The sequence below is a fragment of the Polypterus senegalus genome, chromosome 3 (genome assembly GCF_016835505.1).
Source record: "Polypterus senegalus isolate Bchr_013 chromosome 3, ASM1683550v1, whole genome shotgun sequence".
NCBI lineage: Eukaryota > Metazoa > Chordata > Cladistia > Polypteriformes > Polypteridae > Polypterus > Polypterus senegalus.
In genome coordinates, this window is record NC_053156.1 from 172,673,919 (window position 1) to 172,694,232 (window position 20,314).

Here is a 20,314-nt window from a genome sequence, read left to right on the forward strand (position 1 = left end):
ATAGCATGTCCAAGAGTTATCAGCTCCAGTGACCTAATAATAATATTACTGCTTGTTATTTGACTATTGTCTTTATCAAAGGTGACTTGCAACATTTGAGATACAAAAGAATTATAACTAACTGAATTTCCTATTGGTGTACGGGCAGGTGAAGCTCCTGGTCACACAGTGTCAGTAGCAGGATTTGAAAACAAACCTAAGGGATTAAGGGTAGGGAGAGGGGGTGGAAACACCTACAGCTACTTATTCATACTCCTTATTAACCTTTAAGTCTTTCTCTCTATCTATCTATATATATGATTTTTGTTTTTGATCGAATTGATATATATTGTTAATCGTCAATGGTAAATTGTCTTTTTGCATGACATAAATAAATATATATACATATACATATATATTCCAAATAACGATATATTTTTGAACCAACCAGCCATAACATTAAAACCTCTGACAGCTGAAATAACATTGATGATCTAATTTCAATGGCACCTGTCAAGTGGAAGGATATACTAAGCAGCAAGTGAACAGTTAGTTCCAGAAAGGGATGTGTTTGAAGTAGGAAAAATTGAGAGGCATAAAGATCTGAACGACTCTGACAAGGGTCAAATTATGACGGCTAGGCAATTGGATCAGAGCGTCTCCAAAATGGCAGATCTTGTGGTCCAAGGAAAGAGAACCTATGAACCAGCGACCCAGTCATGGGCACCCAAGGCTTACTGATATGTGTGGGGAGCGAAGAGTAGCCCATCTAGTCAGAATCTGCAGAATAGCTACTGTAGTACACAAACTGCTGAAAACTTCATGCTGGCCATGACAAATAGGTGTCAGAACACACAGTGCTATTATAGCTTGCTGCTTATGGAACTGTGTGCAGTTCCTTTGCCTACCCCTGTCCACCACTGAAAGAACTTATAAATGGGAACGTGAGAGTCAGAACGGGACCATGAAGCAATCGAAAAAGGGGGCCTAGTCTGATGAATCATGTTTTCTTCTAAGTCATGTGAATGGCTGGGTGGTTGTGCTTCGTTTACCTGGGAAGGAGATGTCACCAGAATGCACTGTCTTCAATGAATAATGCCTAAAAAATATTATACCTCAAGCATATTCACAAAGAGATGTTTGGGTCTATAACATTAAGTAGTAGTATGGTATTGACCTATTTCTACAGAAAGGTCGTTTAAGAAATATGTTTTCATAAACATGTTGTGGTTGATTTTGAGAAATATATTCCAAAGAACAGGTGATGAATCAATGTATTATGAATTTTACATTCTTACCTATTCCGTGCCCGTGTCATGCTTTTGCTTTTTCGCCTTTCAAATCGCTCCTCATCTGATGAGGAGGTTGTGTCACTGCTATGGATAGCATGTTTCTTTACCCTGTAGAAAAAAAATATTTAAATTCACATTACATCGTAACCCATGGATGTCATTTACATTGTACCAGGAAAAAAAAAAAAAAAGAAAAACTGTAAAAAATAGGATCTTCCTTTAAGAGACAGGGAATGTATTACACCATAAACGCCACATCAAAAGAAACAAGTGACAAGTGTAAGCAGGCAAACCCTATTTAGTTTCTGTTTGGGCCATATAGTATTTTATCAGAGGTGTTCTTCTAACATTTAAATGGACTTAATCTTGATTTGCAAATAAAAAACAAAACTGTGGGCGATCTTGTCAAAAAATGCAACAGATTTAAAAAGAAACTGGGACTTGTTTTCAAATGATTTAACTACAGGAAAAATGCTTCATATACCCAACACTGCATGATTTAATAATTAACTTGGCATCTGCACAAATTACTCCAATAACAGAATTGCAAATGTCTTTGTGCAAGCTTGGTTTAGTTCAAGTTAGAGTTTACATAGTAAGTAAAATGTTTGTGTTTTTATTCCATAGGTCTTCTCTTCTGATAACTGACAGATGCTATACTGCCTTCGTATATAGCTGCTAATATTCTAATAGTAGCTGTTCAGCCATATGTGCATTGATTTACTTTGTACAGTATGAAGATCTCTTTCGCTTAATAAATGCTCTATGCTCAGTACTCCACTTCCCCTGCTCCACCTCATATAGTCGGTGAGACCAAACATTGTGTCTTTACCCTCCTTGAGCTCCTTATCATAGTGACACACACACACACACACACACACACACACACACACACACACACACACACACACACACACACACACACACACACACGCACATACATTCAGAGTTGAACAATCTCAAACTGATTAATCCAATCACAAGTCTGAGGGAGGGGCAGGAGCAAGTCTATTCAGGCTGAACTAAATGCTCTGTCATGGCTGTCAGTGAATCAGATGATGACACTGTCCATCCATTTGTCCATCTCTGTCACTCCCTCTCCTGTGTGTACACTGGTGGGAGCAGCCCTATGGGCAAGGGAATTGCCCTACAGGCACAATGGGTTGGTTTTGATGATTATGTCTTGCCTTTCTTTTCTCCTCTTGTTGATGTATCCATTGTCATTCAAAGTGATGGACTCCTGCATTTACTGTCCGTCACCAAAGAGCATGATCCTCAGCTCAAGTCTCAAGCTGCATATGTGGAATGGAGCATGCCTTGAGAGAATGCTTCAAGTAGTCCTTCCAGCATTTCTTTGGTCCACATTCAGATCCTTCAAGTGGGTTTACCATACGGGGCCATCCATGGAATCTGAGACTCATCTTTGCAGATTAACATGCCCAGTCCAGCAGAGGACACGGTTGACCAGCATGGCCATACTAGTTGATGAGCAGCATTCACGAATTTTAGCATGTGAAAGTCTGTCCTGCCAAGTGATACCAGGATCTTCTGAAGGCAGTAGATATGGAATGCTTCTATAGTATGTGGATTTGCTTGCAGTTGAGGGTTCAGGACTTGCATCAATAAAGGAGTGTTGATATACATACCTTGTGACATACAACAACCTTGGCTGCCATGCGGAAATTTCGGTTAAAGAAAACACACTTGCGTAGGCAGCCGAATGCAGAGGAGAATAGTCAGATGCATCACTAGATATTATGCTTTCAAGGTAGGAGAAGGACTGTGTGTTCCCCAGTGTCCCCAGATTCCATGGATTCCATAGAACAATGCATATCTAGCTACGGTTTCAGTGATGGATCCTTCACCAGTGAGACAAGTCTCACTAATGGCACAGATGTCCACCTTGTAGTGTTGGAGATCTGAGGCTACAAGGGATGTTCTCTGAGAAAGTCTGTCAGTAGTGGTCGAATCCGTGAGTGTAGGGACATTCCAAGAAGCTAGGATAAAAGATTTTGTAGTTTTTCCAACCGTATGTACAGGGGTGACTCATCAGGTGTGGTTTCCTGGCTGAGTACAGATGGGACAAAACTTTGTTTAGGACATCTTTTATTGTCCCCTCACCATCAGGGGTAGGCAGTACTATCCTTGAAAAAGGCTGCCTAGTCTTGCAAGCAGGACACGGACAAGGGACTGAACAGCCATCACACTAACGCTGCCATACATGCAGGTCCCATACTAAGAATATATGCCATAAACCAAAGGTTGTTTTCTTCGTCTGTTGCTCATCGCTGTAAGACCTGATGCAGAAGAAAGTATGAGGAACAAAAATAGTAGGAAGAGCCTGCACAAATGACTTGTTGATATTGGTGGTAGTGAGGGTACGCATTCCTCAATTACACTTTTTCACTTTGTGTCGGGAATCGACATGGTAAGCCAAGTGCAAGACAACAAAATATGTCAGGAAGTTGCACCACTTTGGATGGACCCTTGGTGGGCCAGGTTCTGGGTGGCCGAGTTAGTCTTAGTTAGGCCCTCACCGCCATTGGTGTCCCTACCAGGAGTACACAACTCCAGAAGGCATTGCTCAGGGGATCACTGATCATGCAAATCACTCCACCTCATTAAAGCGCTGACTCAATGGAGGGAGGCTAAAGTAAGTACAACACATGAACTGAATCTTTATGATTGCTGGTTCATTACTGATCCCACTCACACATACTGTATACCAACATGTGTATATAACTTTATAGGGATGCAAAGAAGTGAAATACAACATTTTTAACAGCCTTTGGAGAAAAAGGTAATTGAAGCATCAAACCATATTTACCTCTCATTGCCATTCGTACATGACTGGAAAATCTCTGACAGCCTTATGACTTTTGAAACTAGTTAGAGAATGGACCATAAATATAAATTTTGTGAACCCAGAGGAAAAAATTGTTGAAATTCTCAAAACATACATTCTAAGCGTGATTTTATTTTTTGTCAATAAAAGTGAATCTAAGTGTCCTTATCTCAAATAAAATGCACAATTACAATGAATCATGTTAAATGTCTATTATTGAATCCATTCACCAAGGGATATTTTCGCAATATTTTGACAAAACTTTTCAAAATCAGCATAGTAAGAGACCTAGTAGTTTTAGAACTCCCTATAAAGTGGATTTAAATGTGCTCAGAAAGAAATTAAATGAACTTATCCTATCACTAACATTCCTATTACTAAGCAGCACCTGATGGTCATTTTTGCTTGCCAAGCAATCAACTTACAAATGTAAATTAAATAATTTTTTTTCAAAATCTAAAACTTAAATAATATGTATTTCAACTTAAAAATACTGATTTTAAGTTTTCATCTTTTATAAAAATGGCCAAAAATACAACAATAAATGTACAGTAATTTCAAAAGCAACATGAGTAACAAAACATCTGGGCTTCATTTCACATTTCAATCTAAATTAATAATATCCCTGTATGACACTTTTCCCAGTTATCCTTTTGTTAAAAGCTACTGTACAATCCTAGTGTTACACATGTATAAGTAGACAAATCAAAACTAACAATTTGTAAAACATACCGTATATGACTTCTTCGTGCAGGAGACCTGTGTGTATCAAATAGTGTGCTCTGCCTTTGCTTTCGATTAGTTGGCTCTGGAACACAAAACATATACTACTAAATATATACATGCTTTTTGACATAAAAGTCAATTAGAGTTTATATTAGTAGCCTAACCTAAAGCGGATCTTTCTTAGTACAGAATAACAAATTTTGTTAATGGAGGAGAAAATGTACAGTATATTCATATTCTATTTTGTGAGACTCTTTTCCTTCTGCCAGTTACCCATTCCAATGTTAGATTCAACTGTTTTTAAAATTGATAAAAGTCTACTGACTACTACACATTAGGGAATCCATTCCCGGGAATTCGGGAATCCCGGGCTCCCAGGGATTACACAGTGCACGGGCATCTCACATGTGAACGGTTTTAGAACGACTGACACTGAAGTAGGCGGCACAGTCATCAGATACTGATATACTTGTTCTAAACAATGCCCGCGCTTGCCGTTGCTCTGGAACACCGCCATTTCAGCTTTTACTGATGCATCCAGTTTCTTGTCATCATTCTGTGATGGCAAGTTTCTTGGCACAGATGCAACAGACTGATGCATTGCAATTTCAAGATGCTGTTCAAAGCTTTTGTCTGATGGAATGTAAGCGAACAAATTTTCAGATGACGTCATTAGATGGTACCGGGAACATGTCTGTAGTAGCCGTCTTTCGTGCAGAAGCTGTATGCAGATACTGGAGAACAGTAACATGTAATCCTCATCTGTCATTTACTCTAGACTCAAGAACATCTGCCAGAGTCTTTGCAACTTCTGAGCTCTGCTTCTGTAGCTGGAAAATGCACAACTTCAGAGCTGCTTCTGCGCTGATCAGATTTGTTTCACGCCTGTCCAGTGCATTAAGTACAAGCTTCAACGGTTCCAAACTGGACACCGTTTCACTGATAACTATGAAGTCGGCGTCAGTTAAGTTTAACTGTTGCCCAAGATCAATCAGTGCCTTCTGTATTGGACCCCGTAATTGCAGAAATCTGCTCAACATATCAACCAGACTGTTCCACCAGACCGATTTCTTTTCCAAATTCACTCTTCACATACGGCTGAAGTATGTTGTCATTCTTCGTTGGTGATCGTCTAAAAATCTTGACAATTTTACGAACTGTTAACAACATCGTCATATAATTTACCCGACAATTCCACAAGAACATTGTAGCTGTTCCACAGTGTTCAACTTATAGACCTTGTTTGCCATCATGACTCTCAAGTATATCATCCTCATTGTCGTCGCTGTTGTCAGTGTTGCAATGAGACGACTCGGGCTTGGCTGTAGCAGTAGTAGCAGCACGACCTCTGCGGCGATACAGCACATCTAGCAGTGCCAGCTGGATACAGCGCGCATAACATAATTGATGCTCAACTTCCAGTCGTCTTCCGACCTTTGTCATGACACTGGCACCATCTGTACAGATGCCTACTACGTCATTGGTAAGACCGAGCTCAAATTCTGCCAGTTTACTCTACAGTAAGTCAATGCACTTCGCCAGCATCAAGCCATGAACTCTGATTAATCCAAGGTTCCAATACTTTGGGCCTTGTTCATGGACATTCACATTCATATATCGCTGATTTCAAGTGGAAGTCCATTCATCAAACATTATACTAAAGCACTGACCCTGCTTCTTCTTGTTAGCCATCTCTTCTGTTACCAGCAATCGGATCGTTTGACCGTGATCCATTACCAGATGCCATACAGTTTCAGCCGAATTTGGCAAATTTCCGAAACCAAGTGCAGACAGTGCTTTGCAAAAATCAGCTGATAAAACGAATATTTGGAACGGAAGTCCATCTTGAGCCGTCATTCGTGCTAATACTGCCTGCAATGTACTTTCGTTCTTGTTCTGCAGACATTTCATCATTGGCCCCACTGCTATGCACTTGGACGTCGTTGGTGTATCGGCATCATTCTCTGGTTTTTGTTTCATAATAGTTATTTGATGAACTCTTCTCAGATGCTCATGTAATCCCTTTGTCAAGCCGCCAGCTGTTTTCAAAATAGTTTTACACAGTTCACACTCAGCAGACTGGCCTAGCTTTTCGCACAAAAAATGCTGCCAAACCCGTTTTTAAACTCGACCATTTGTACGAGGCTTTCAACACAAATAACTGATGTTCCGACTGCCGACTGGACCCGAGCTCTGCTCCAGTTGGAAACTTGACACCAGCCTGTACTGTCAACAGCAGGTGCCACAGACGTCAATGAAGTCTGCCCCGTCCCGGTCTTTCGTGAGCTGCAGAGTGCAGAGCAGACACCTCCCAGTCCAGCTGGGAGACTGACTGCTGCTGGTCTGTTGTTGACTGAATCAATCAGCAACACACACCATGGGCTAAAAAACCATGCCACTTAATTATTTTCAAGTATAACTCTGTTATTTCTTCATCGATTTTTACACGCTATATATGCGAGCTTGGCCATTCCCATTTTCCCGGGAATTATAGCAGTTTCATTCCCGGGAATGCGGGAATGAAAAATGAACGTGAATCCCGGGCTCCCAGTAATCTACTACTACACTTCTCAGTAGACAAAGCTTGCAAAACTTTTCACATTGCTATATTTTTTACCATGTACAAAAAAGGACTGTGCCTATTTGCAGAATGCTAGTAATAACTGAAATATCTCTGCATTGACTATGAAGCTTAACTGCCATAACCATGTGGACAAGTTTTATGTTGATGACACTTTTTAGAAATGAGAAAACTAATAATTACTACATTATTATAATGAACAAAACAACCACCACAAAAAAGAGATTTTTAATTAAAAGATTAAATTATTATGGCTTACCAGTGCAGCAAAGTAACAATTCTATGTTAACTTTAGAAAAAGCACAATAAACAACCCTGCTTCATATCAAGGAAAATTTCACCAAGAAAATGACTGTACTTTCCAGAATTTGACTTGCTGTTTATACATTTTTTTCCACAGTAAAGGGGGTGTGTGCAGGTTATATATGGATAAGAGTTATCTAGGTATTTGTAAATAATTCTGGCTCTGATAAAATATTACCAAATGACATATAAAAAGACACTAAAAGGTCAACAAACTGTTACCCACAACACTAAATTAGAAAAGCTTTGAAAAACATCTTTTTTCTATTTGTAGATTTAATATCAACGTTTCTGTTGAACAACACATTGACTAGCTTACAATATCCTATTAAATGATTACTCTATATTATAAAATCGAAATACTGGTAATTCTGACAGATCTTGTAATTGACTGACAAACCCTCTCAGTCTTTCTATTTCAATGCTCATTACATAACTATTCCTGATGTTGCTGCAAATGGCCGGTTTTAATGGGGAACTCTAAAGTACCTAATAAGAGTGGAACAGACATCTTTAGAATGCATTCATGCCCCTTTGAAGTGGATATGTATGTACAAAGAGAAACAACAGTGTGTGTGCATCAGATAGGGTAAACCGTGCTTTTTTATGCAGAGGAAAAAACATCAGGGTTAACAATAAAGTGTACAAATGAAAAGAAAAAAAAACTCTTTATACAATCTGCCAAATGTTAATTTAACACCGTAAGAATAAATTTAACACAATGCCAATTTTACCTTGTGGTAGATGAATTCTGATAGGTCTCTTTGTTATTAAAGCTTGTTTACGGTAATCATTTAACAATCTAACGAGAAACATTTTATTTTTCACTCACATTTAATATCATCCTGCAAGTTTTTCACTTTTGTTGGTTAGAGGTCCTTTTATCTGCAGAAACGCTGTTCAGTCCCTTGAACACAGAGCAATATGATTGAAAGTTCTCACTGTCTAAAATTTTAATGTTCCTGCACCTTGCAGGGTGTGAGAGAAGTACAAGTGTTCTGCCCACAGTTTTCAAGATACTAGAATAAACGAGATGCGGCGTCCTTGGCTTCAGTGGCAAATAAACGATTGACAACTCACAAAATATATTCAGTGAAGGCACAGTTGTTTAATGTAAACAGATAGACATGACCTTGACAGAGGGTGATTTTTGTATTTTACACAAATGCATCTAAAATATGGAATTTATTTTTTCCTGTACACATCTGCAACATTTCATTTACAAAACGTTATTGGAACAAAGCTTTCTGAATAAAAATGACATTTCTGTAGGTTATTTTACATTTCGATGTAGTGAAAATATTTTGGACACTACAGTGGGATGCAAAAGTTTGGGCAACCTTGTTAACAGTCATTATTTTTCTGTATAAATCGTTGGTTGTTACGATAAAAAATGTCAGTTAAATATATCATATAGGAGACACACACAGTGATATTTGAGAAGTGAAATGTTTATTGGATTTACAGAAAGTGTGCAATAATTGTTCAAACAAAATCAGGCAGGTGCATAAATTTGGGCACCGTTGTCATTTTATTGATTCCAAAATTTTTAGAACTAATTACTGGAACTCAAATTGGCTTGGTAAGCTCAGTGACCCCTGACCTACATACACAGGTGAATCCTATAATGAGAAAGAGTATTTAAGGGGGTCAATTGTAAGTTTCCCTCCTCCTTTAATTTTCTCTGAAGAGTAGTAACATGGGGGTCACAAAACAACTCTCAAATGACCTGAAGACAAAGATTGTTCACCATCATGGTTTAGGGGAAGGATACAGAAAGCTGTCCCAGAGATTTAAGCTGTCTGTTTCCACAGTTAGGAACATATTGAGGAAATGGAAGACCACAGGCTCAGTTCAAGTTAAGGCTCGAAGTGGCAGACCAAGAAAGATTTCGGATAGACAGAAGGGACGAATGGTGAGAACAGTCAGAGTCAACCCACAGACCAGCACCAAAGACCTACAACATCATCTTGCAGCAGATGGAGTCACTGTGCATCGTTCAACCATTCGCGACTTTACACAAGGAGATGCTGTATGCAGAGTGATGCAGAGGAAGCCTTTTCTCCGCCCACAGCACAAACAGAGCCGCTTGAGGTATGCTCAAGCACATTTGGACAAGCCAGCTTCATTTTGGAATAAGGTGCTGTGGACTGATGAAACTAAAATTGAGTTATTTGGGCATAACAAGGGCGTTATGCATGGAGGAAAAAGAACACAGCATTCCAAGAAAAACACCTGCTACCTACAGTAAAATATGGTGGTGGTTCCATCATGCTGTGGGGCTGTGTGGCCAGTGCAGGGACTGGGAATCTTGTCAAAGTTGAGGGATGCATGGATTCCACTCAGTATCAGCAGATTCTGGAAACCAATGTCCAGGAATCAGTGACAAAGCTGAAGCTGCGCTGGGCTGGATCTTTCAACAAGACAACGACCCGAAACACTGCTCAAAATCCACTAAGGCATTCATGCAGAGGAACAAGTACAACGTTCTGGAATGGCCATCTCAGTCCCCAGACCTGAATATAATTGAAAATCTGTGGTGTGAGTTAAAGAGAGCTGTCCATGCTCGGAAGCCATCAAACCTGAATGAACTAGAGATGATTTGTAAAGAGGAATGGTCCAAAATACCTTCAACCACAATCCAGACTCTCATTGGAACCTACAGGAAGCGTTTAGAGGCTGTAATTTCTGCAAAAGGCGGATCTACTAAATATTGATTTCATTTCTTTTTTGTGGTGCCCAAATTTATGCACCTGCCTGATTTTGTTTGAGCAATTATTGCACACTTTCTGTAAATCCAATAAACTTCATTTCACTTCTCAAATATCACTGTGTGTGTCTCCTATATGATATATTTAACTGACATTTTTTATCGTAACAACCAACGATTTATACAGGAAAATAATGACTATTAACAAGGTTGCCCAAACTTTGCATCCCACTGTATATATACAGCACATTTGCTAAGTATAGTGAATAGTTTTATATTGTTTATTTTTTGTCTACTTGTGGGGAATTTGTAAAGCACAAAATGGGTATGACTTGTGCAGTGTACTGTACTTTAAAAGATTCATGATAAAAAAACTTTTAAACAAATGTAAAACCTGAAAAAACTGCGCTTTATAAAAACAGGGCTCACTGTGCATACAAAGTGGCAGTTATCTACATAGGAAATGCATTAAAACATGTTAAATGCAGTCATTAATCAAATGATTTTTTCCACATCTATCCTTTCTTTTTGCTCCTGGAAGTCAGAGGTTCTGTATAAAGGCAAGAGGAGTCTCAAAGTATTGTAGTTAACAAATTAAATAACGAAGTGCAATCTTTAAAAGGCCAGAGTAATGCATGGGCTTACCAGGGCTTAAGCCCAGTAACCCAAAAGCAAAGGGTAGGAGTACAAGGCTGAAACATTTGTTGTTACAGAATATTCCATTTGAAGGGTGAGAAATTCCAGTATAATTGCAACATCTGCTTAAAGTTGACATTATACTTATCTACAATAGTTATCTACAGTTGTCTGTATGATAAACTTAAGATTTACAAAAGTTATCCACATGTACAGATGGGGAATCAACACATCAACTATTTAATTAGAGATTAAATCTGAAGAAAAATGTGCTATGCATAATAGGCACCTAGACTCTGTAAGAAACTTTACAGGTTAAATGACTATACTATATTAAAACAGTATACTACTAATAAAAGCCATCAATATTTTTTGATTTCCAATCTAAAAAATTGTATCGGCAAAAGTGATTTCACCAAACATGAGAATAAAAAAATCCTTAAAAAGGTTAACGTTTAAACCAAATCACAACCAGAAATATACTTACCGATAGGTGGTGCTTGATACCTTTGTACAGTTTTCCTTTGTCTTAAATTGTAAGGTCGACCATTTTCACCTTCAGCCTCCTCAGCTTCATCCACTTCATCATCCTCATCATCTTCATCATCTTCATCATCCTCTTCCTCTTCTTCTTCCTGAGATTCTACAAAACAGTAAAGGTTCACTGGTTATTAAATGGGTGAAAAATAAAGAGGTACATTTGTTAACATTTCAAAGGAGGTAAAAATGTAAAAACGCACACTACAATGTGCTGTACCATTAAAACAATATCTTATTTCCAGTGCCTTTAAATTAAGAATGCCATTAAGTGGATATCAGGGCACTAGATAATTACCAAATTAATTAGTTGCTTGATATTAATCAGTCAGGATTTTTTAATGCAAGCATTTTATTAAAAAGTATGCTTGCATAATTCTCTCCTTCATAAAAAGCATGCTCTAAAATTGCATTTGCCACAAACACATAGCAGCAAGTCTTATTACATGAAGATCAAATTGAACACTTTCAAGGCTACTGTCCACGTCACGGGATAGAAGACTGAAACTGTCAAGTGTCTATTAGATTCCTAGAGTGTGTTAAATTCATATTATCCACTAGATGGCAGTACAGACCACAAGATGAACTGACTGGTGTTTATATCAAACATCATTTATATTTCTTATTAAAAAAAAAATCATTGAACTTATTAAAAGTCAAATAACATCCCATACAAGCAAGTTAAATTTTACAAAACTAGGTTCAAATCAAATCAGTCATCATGCCAATAATGAAAATAAATATTTTCAATACAAGTTTTGCAAATTGTCGATAGCTCATTTTCTGCATTATCAAATAAGAGTTTTGAGCTTCCAAAAGGAACACCAGAAAGTGACAGTGAGATAGCTGCTGCATTATGTGAGATTCAATTAAAAGAGACAACACAATTATTCTGTGTTTTTTCTTTTTAGGAGCTCCCAAATCATGATTGTGCTCCCAGACCAAGTGAGCTCATATATACAGATCTCGCAAAAGAAAATTTCCAGCACTTAGATTCTGTGGTCTCTGTTACTGCACCATATTTACAGCTTCTGCCTCTACCATACCTTTAGCTGTGATTAATATTACAAATGGTCAATGAATTAATGTAAAATATGCATGATAAGGCAACTAGTCATTCACCAACCCCAACACTGGGTCACGGGTGATAAGGCAACTAATCTATCATAAAATTCATTGGAAACTACTTTGATCACTGTTGCAGCCCTAATTCGGCACAAATGTAAAATACACCAAAAGGGGTGTATTCGCAGAAAATATCATTTATAACAGATGTGCATACAACAGATGACAAACTGTACAACATATTTAAAAAGAAACAGAAACACAAAAAACCATTAAAATTTAATTACACTTTACTACAAATAATTCTATTACATGGGTTCCTCCATCTTTAATAACATAACTAACTGTCAGAGAATTAATAAAACTGCAACTTTTATATACAGTATTATTACATAATGTATACGTTTATATATGCAGTGGCTTGCAAAGTATTTTCCCCCTCATGTTTGTCCTGTTTTGTTGCATGGCACTAAATACAGTGCAAAGCCCGATTCATTCTGCCAGAGATTTGAAACTGGGATGAAGGTTCACCTTTTAGCAGGACAACGACCCTAAACATACTGCCAAAGCTAAAGCGGTTCAAAGGAAAATATCTGAAAGCCTTGGACTGGCCTAGTCAAAGCCCAGACCTCATTTAATTCATTTGAGAATCTGTGGAATGACTTGAAGATTGATGTACACCAACACAACCCATCTAACTTGAAGGAGTTGTAGAAGTTTTGCCTTGAGGACTAGGCGATAAATCCCCTGGCTAGATATGCTAAGTTAATAGAGACATTCCCCAAGAGACTTGCTGCTATTATTGCAGCAAAAGGCAGCTCTACAAAACATGTACTTTGAGGGTAAATGTCTATAGGATTTTTCAATAGAGAGTACATTTATTATTTAGACTATTCTGAATTTCTAAATTTTTTAAATACTTATTAATGTAAATTGTGCAATTTTAGAATGATTAATTTTCAACACAAAGAAACTAATTCAGTTTAATTCTGAAATTTGTAGTTACAGTATGTTAAGTGTACAAATTGTAGTGAAATTCTTACTTCCAAATAAAGTGCAATATTTCTCAAATTGTCAAATGAACTTCAACCTTTCACAATTAATATTAACGCAAAAATATTAAAGATTTTTCGTTCTCACTATTTAATAACAATGTGTGTTGTTGCAAACCATTAGTAATCTCACTACTTTGTTCCATTAAGATAAAGGTATTTGTGGTGTTATGGGTCCACAGCTCGTTGAGCAAAGGCCATTCATTTTAAATAAATAATCGACGCACTTTTCGCGGCTTAGCGAGGGGACGTTGGGCCATAGCGAGCCGTGGGGCGATCCGTAGGGTGTGGGCGTTTCTCACCGAGTGCACAGGTGAGGAACTACCCATATTCGTGATTGTCCCATGGTTAATGCTGCAGCTGCTGTGGCCCGCGTCATTTTAAAAAGCGCGAGTCGGTTGTGGGGAAAAAATGGAAAAAAGAACGAGTTCAGGAAAAAGAGAAAAATAGGACGGAGGTTACAGGGAGCGAGGAAGCATGCGGTGCAAGAGAGACACTAACGCCAACAGGAAAGATGCACCAGGCTTGTCGTCGTTGTTTTAAAAAAACTGCTTCCTGTAAGAAACATTTTACCTTGTTTTAAAGGATTGCTTTTTCTTATTGTTATTTTAACCTCCACGTTTTACCTTTCATGGATTATTTAATGAAGAATTTGGAGCACTGCACTTTACATGGAACACTGTTTTTGTTTTGATTGTTTCTTTTAATAAAAGCACTGTTTCACTTTTAACCATCCCCTTGCTCAGATGCTCAATTATTGCCTTCACTGACTAGCTCACTCGGTTTCATTATCAACGGTGTTGGGTTCAAGGGTTCCCAAACAGCCATGGAAGTGTGGAGCCAGAACCCACATCGTCACAGTATTATGAAATGCAACTTATTTTTTCAAAACACTGTCTTGCCCTTCATTTGCACAAAGCAGTTGCTTTTATAAGTGACACTGCATTTGGTAATTCTACAAATTACAGAAAAACAAAAAAAGGCACTTGTCAGGCAATATACAATTGCAGGGCACCAGATTATACCAGATGGCAAATCAGCAGTATCATATGTGGTAAATCCAAAGAGGGAAAGATGATTATAGCAGTGTAAACGTGTGTATGGTTCAAACTTTTATACACAAAGATGCACTATTTGACAGCAAGTAATATGGCATTAGGTGCCATCTAATACATGGATCATTTTAAACATTCATACTCTTTATAAGAAGAAGTGTGCCTAGCAAATGGATAAACTACACACAGAAGCATGCAATAGTCACTTCAATGGCTCTCCATGACTCTAAATAGGATAATTAGATTTGGTGGTACTTTAGAGTAATTCTACTAGTTGAAAATGGCTTCATTTACCAGATACTGGATCTGAAATTAATTACAAACTGAAAAATCAAAGAAAATAAAATTCTGCTTATAAGTCTTGTTAATAATCACACACCAAACAACACAAGGATTACAAAAGGGTGAAGAAATTTATACATGCACAAAAGTTTTATATATTTAAAATAAAAAAAAAAAAAGGAGGAAAAAACATTTTGTATATAACAGCTGGAAACTACCATTGTACTTCCAGCCTATACTGAATGTTGAACTTTGTAAATAGCAGCATGTTGAACTACAGTTCAACAGGATTGTGATTCCAGTGTCATTTGTATCTTTTTTTTTTTCTCTTGATCATATTATGTTTTGTATACAAAAACTAAGTAAACCCCTGATCTTCCCGTCTTAATTAGAAGTGATTAAACAACTTCCTCCAAACAATGGGGCAGTAGAAAGCATCTGTAGCCAGGGGGTATACAATTCACAGAGACTGCTGCAGAATGCTTATAATCAGTATATTGCAATATTATAAAGATTATTAAGCAATCATTCAAAGTTGATTCAACTTTCCTATAAATCATAACTGCATTGCTTGAAGAGCCTAAATACAGAATTGCTTTATCATATTATGTGTGCTTGGTGTGTGGGTGTGGGTGTGTGTGTGTGTGTGTGTGTGTGTGTGTGCGCCCTGCAGCGGGCTGGCACCCTGCCCGGAGTTTGTTTCATGCCTTGTGTCCTGTGTTGGCTGGGACTGGCTCCAGCAGACCCTGTAGTTAGGATATAGCGGATTGGATAATGGATGGATGGATGGACTTGAAATCTTCACTGAGTAATCCTGTGTAATTCATTGAGAACTAAATGATATAACAACAGTCAATGGAAACCAAAATCACCAGCTCACCGAGAGTTGGATTCAACATATACCAAAAATCAATGTCAAAAACTGAAATCATGGGCCAATCCAACATGTGTGAAATTCATCACAGCAACACAACGTGCCTCAGTAGTGTGTAAGGGCCTCCACATACCGGTATGCACTCCTGACAAAACATGGGCATGCTAATGATGAGACGGTGGATGTTATGCTGGTGCAGTTGGGCCTGCGTTTCCCCCCCAGGCAAGGTCTGACAACGGCTCTCAAGATTTCATCCCAGTACTTAACAGCAATTAGTGTACTGTTGTCTAGTATGTAGGTATGTAGAGGTCTCTCCGACCCTCCAAGGATATGCCTTCCCAGACCATCACTGGCTCACCACTAAATTGGTCATCCTGGATGTTGTAGGCAGTATAAAGTACACCATGGTGTCTCTAAACTCTTTCATGTCTGTCACATGTGCTCAGTGTGAACCTGCACTCATCTGTGAAGACAACAGGACGCCAATGGCAGAGCTGCCAATTGTGTTATTCTCTGACAAATGCCAAACGAGCTGCATTGTAATGGGTTGTGAGCACAGGTCCTATTAAAGGATGCTGGGACCCAATGGCATCCTTGTGGAGTCTGTTTCTCATATTTTGGTCAAAAACATGCACACCAGTGCATTTGGTAGGGCTCTGGCAGTGTTCCTCCTCGCACAAAGGAGCAAATACTGGTCCTGCTGCTGGGCTGATGGCCTTCTACAGCACTGTCCAGCTCTCCTCGTATAAACGGCCCATCACTTTGCATCTCCCTCTCCATGATCTTGAAACTGTGCTGAATAATTGTGTTTTAGGGATGCTTCAACTGAATGGCCACAAATCTCAATCAGCCAATCCTTTCTACAAAAGACTCAACTGGAAAATTGGCTGATCACAAAATATAATCTTTTCAGCCACTGCTTTTTTTTTGGATAGTGTAATTCCTGTACTATAAACCAAGAGCAGTAAGTCAGGGCATGCCTTTAGCAAATAGCGGGAGACGACTGGAATACTAGCCTTTACATTAAAGAAAGTGGAGTAATAAACTTAGGAAAAGGAATCAGAGATGTCATCTTTGAAATTTGACAAATGGCAAGAAAAGTTACTTTATTTCAGACCTTTTTATTTTGTCCTTTAATTAAAATTGACAGTTTGTCTTATTTTGGATCACAAGCTTGTGCTAAGTACAACAGTTTACATTTTTAATTGGAAAAACAAAAGATAAAGAGTAATTTGAAATTGCTGTTTAGTAAACATCGGGCTTGTTAGCTTAACAGCAAAATGTGTCTTTTACTTGTATACTTGATAAACAACGGATACATTAACGGCTTTTTTTAAAGAGTTGTATTGTGTTTATTATTTGTGTGTGTCATACAGTATATGTTTTGGTAAGAAACAAATAAGGCATTACAACAATGGTAATCCATATTTATAACAACACATCATGAATTATGAATGTGAAGCTGGCACACTAAAGAAAGAAAAACAGCTGTATAAACATGATAAATGTATATTTTAACAGCAAAAAATGTGGTACAAATAATGACTAAAAATGATGGTCCATTAAAAAAAGTTGGTCCATTAAATTTTACTCTTCAGTAAGTGTTACTAAGTGGCTAGTATTTCCCTATGTACAGCTGATATATAAAAAGACTGCACACCCCTGCCAAAATCACAGATTTTCTGTAATTAATAAAATGAAACCAACATAAATCCTGTCAGAACTTATTTCACCTTTATTGCAAAATTACAATCTATACTAAGATGATGAAAACAAATCAGAAACTGATTATTGAAAAAGGGAAAAAATATAAAATACTGGTTGCATTAGTATGCACCCCTTTTAATAATCAAGGATGTGGATGTTCAGCATCAATCACAAAAAGTCTCATCTCAAATAGTAAACAGTATACACTTAACATCAATTAAAGTGGGTCTGACTGAGCTCAAATAAGGTGTTTCTGTTCCTGTAGGATTATCCCGATATCCTTTGGGTTGCAACATACTCCAAAAGTCATGGTCTGCAAAGAGCTTTTAAAATATGAGCAGGATCTCATCTTTGAAATATATCAGCCAGGGCAGGTGTACAAAAAGTATCTAAAGCATTCAACATTCCATGGAACACGGTGAAGACTGTCATTAACAAGTGGAGAGAAATATGGCTTAACAGTGACTCTACCAAGATAAGGCTGTCCCTAAAACATTGATAAGAAGACAAGGAGAAAACCAGTCAGAGAGGCTACCAAGAGTCCTCGAGCCACATTAAAGGATCTGCAAGTTATCCAGTACTGGTTATTCCCTCCATGTGAGAGCATTCAGTCATATTCTTCATATGTCTGAGTTGTGGGGTAGGGTAGGGTAGCAAGGCGAAAGCCTTTTCTTTTTTTTTTTTTTTCGAATAAATACAACACACAAACAAACAAACAGACAATGCCCATCTTTTACAATACTAGCCAAAAGAAAAAAAAAAAAAAAGAGAGGTGAATTAATGAATGAAGCTCAAAATATTACTTAACGAGACATCAATATTATCCAGGTATGGAGTCCAAACTTGAAGAAAAACTTCAGTAGACATATGAATAAGACAAATTAAGGATTCTAAGGGAATCATTTCCTTAATAATCTTATGCCATCCTTTCAAGGATGGGGGTTTGTCACTGATCCAAGTTAACAATATATTTTTCTGGCAGCAAAGGCTAAAATATCAAATAAACGTCTGTTAAATTTGTTCCGCAGTTGTCCAACTGGGAGACCTAAAATCAATCATACTGGGTCCAACTGTAGCTCACATCCAAACATAAGGCTCATACAAACAATAACTTTCGACCAATAAGTTCTAATAACAGGACAATTCCATACTAAATGGGTATAATCTCCCACCTCCACCTTACATTTAACACATAATGGTAAATTGCTTGAGTCAAACGTGCTTCTAAGAAGGGGTGTGATATGCAGTCTATGCACAATCCTAAATTGAATAGCTTTGGCCCTATTACAAATGGAGATCTTATTTGCCTGAATCGAAACCAGTTCCCATTCCTCCTCTGCAATGGTCAATTGAAGCTCCTCCTCCCATAATCTTCTAAGGTCCTGGGTGTTCACCACTTCATATGAACAAAGACTAACATAAAAAAACGAAATCTGGTTACACAACGGGGGATTCAGCAAAATCTTCTCAATAACTGACATGGAGGAATTACTAATAAGAGTAGTGCTTTTAAAAATGTAATCCCTGATTTGAAGAAATCTAAAGAAATTAAATCTGGGAAGCCTATCTATACTAATAAAAGGCAAAGCCCTCACTGACTCACTCATCACTAATTCTCCAACTTCCTGTGTAGGTAGAAGGCTGAAAATGTGGCAGGCTTATTCCTTACAGCTTACTTACAAAAGTTAAGCAGGTTTCATTTCGAAATTCTATGCGTAATGGTCATAACGGTCAACAACATCCGCCATGTTGAACTTTCTTATTTATGGCCCCATCTTCACAAAATTTGGTAGGCGGCTTCCCTGCGCTAACCGAAACCAATGTACGTACTTATTTCGGTGGTATGATGCCATTGTGAGCCGCCATATTGAACTTTCCAACGTCACTAATTCTCCAAATTTTTCAACAGTCTTTGTTACTTATGGGCCCATCTTCAAGAAATTTGGTACGTGGGTTCCCAACGCTAACTGAATCCTACTTATGTACATATATACGTCCATAGGCTGCAGCTCAGTCACCGTGTGAGGCGGCATTGGGTCCCCCATCCCAGGACAGGTTCAAGGTGTGGACTGATGACGGTACAGGAGATAATTATACTACACAGGAGCACTATAAGAGTGAAATGTTTAAGCCCTTCACCTATGTATCTGCATGTGAGTTGATGGCTGGCGCTGAATTGTTCGGTGTGTGTATGTACAGTATGTATATATATATATATATATATATATATATATATATATATATATATATATATATATATATATATATATATAACAGCAACACTCATAACAGTGACAAAACAATTACATTGACGATCATGTTACGCTATTTTCAAGATGTTTCCTTTTCTTTTTCATTACTTCTTTAACACACTACTTCTCCGCTGCGAATCGCGGGTATTTTGCTAGTATTTTATAACCAAGTCTTCAAAAGACATTAAAGAACCTTCAACAAACAAATCATCAAGTCTATATATCCCATAAGAGTTCCAAACTTTAAAACCCGAATCTAAAAGATTAGGCAAAAACTCTGGATTATTACAAATGGGAGTTAAGGAAGAAGACAAGTCAGCCCTGCCCTCTATTTTACGTATAATAGACCAAGCCTTCCACGTATTACATACGATTCTGTTGTCACATAATGTCTTAATTACCTTAAAACTTCTCACAA

General features: G+C 37.8%; 1 protein-coding gene across 1 annotated transcript in view; it reads right to left on the reverse strand.

Annotated features, from left to right (window-relative positions):
* atad2b (ATPase family AAA domain containing 2B) overlaps nt 1–20,314 on the reverse strand; it is a 222,741-nt gene that overhangs the window by 102,399 nt on the left and 100,028 nt on the right. Inside the window, exons 7-9 of the mRNA XM_039748204.1 lie at nt 11,560–11,715; nt 4,849–4,924; nt 1,278–1,379 (exon numbers count right to left, since the gene is read on the reverse strand). Of these exons, the coding sequence (XP_039604138.1) occupies nt 1,278–1,379; nt 4,849–4,924; nt 11,560–11,715 (334 nt within the window). The remainder of the gene's footprint in view (nt 1–1,277; nt 1,380–4,848; nt 4,925–11,559; nt 11,716–20,314) is intronic.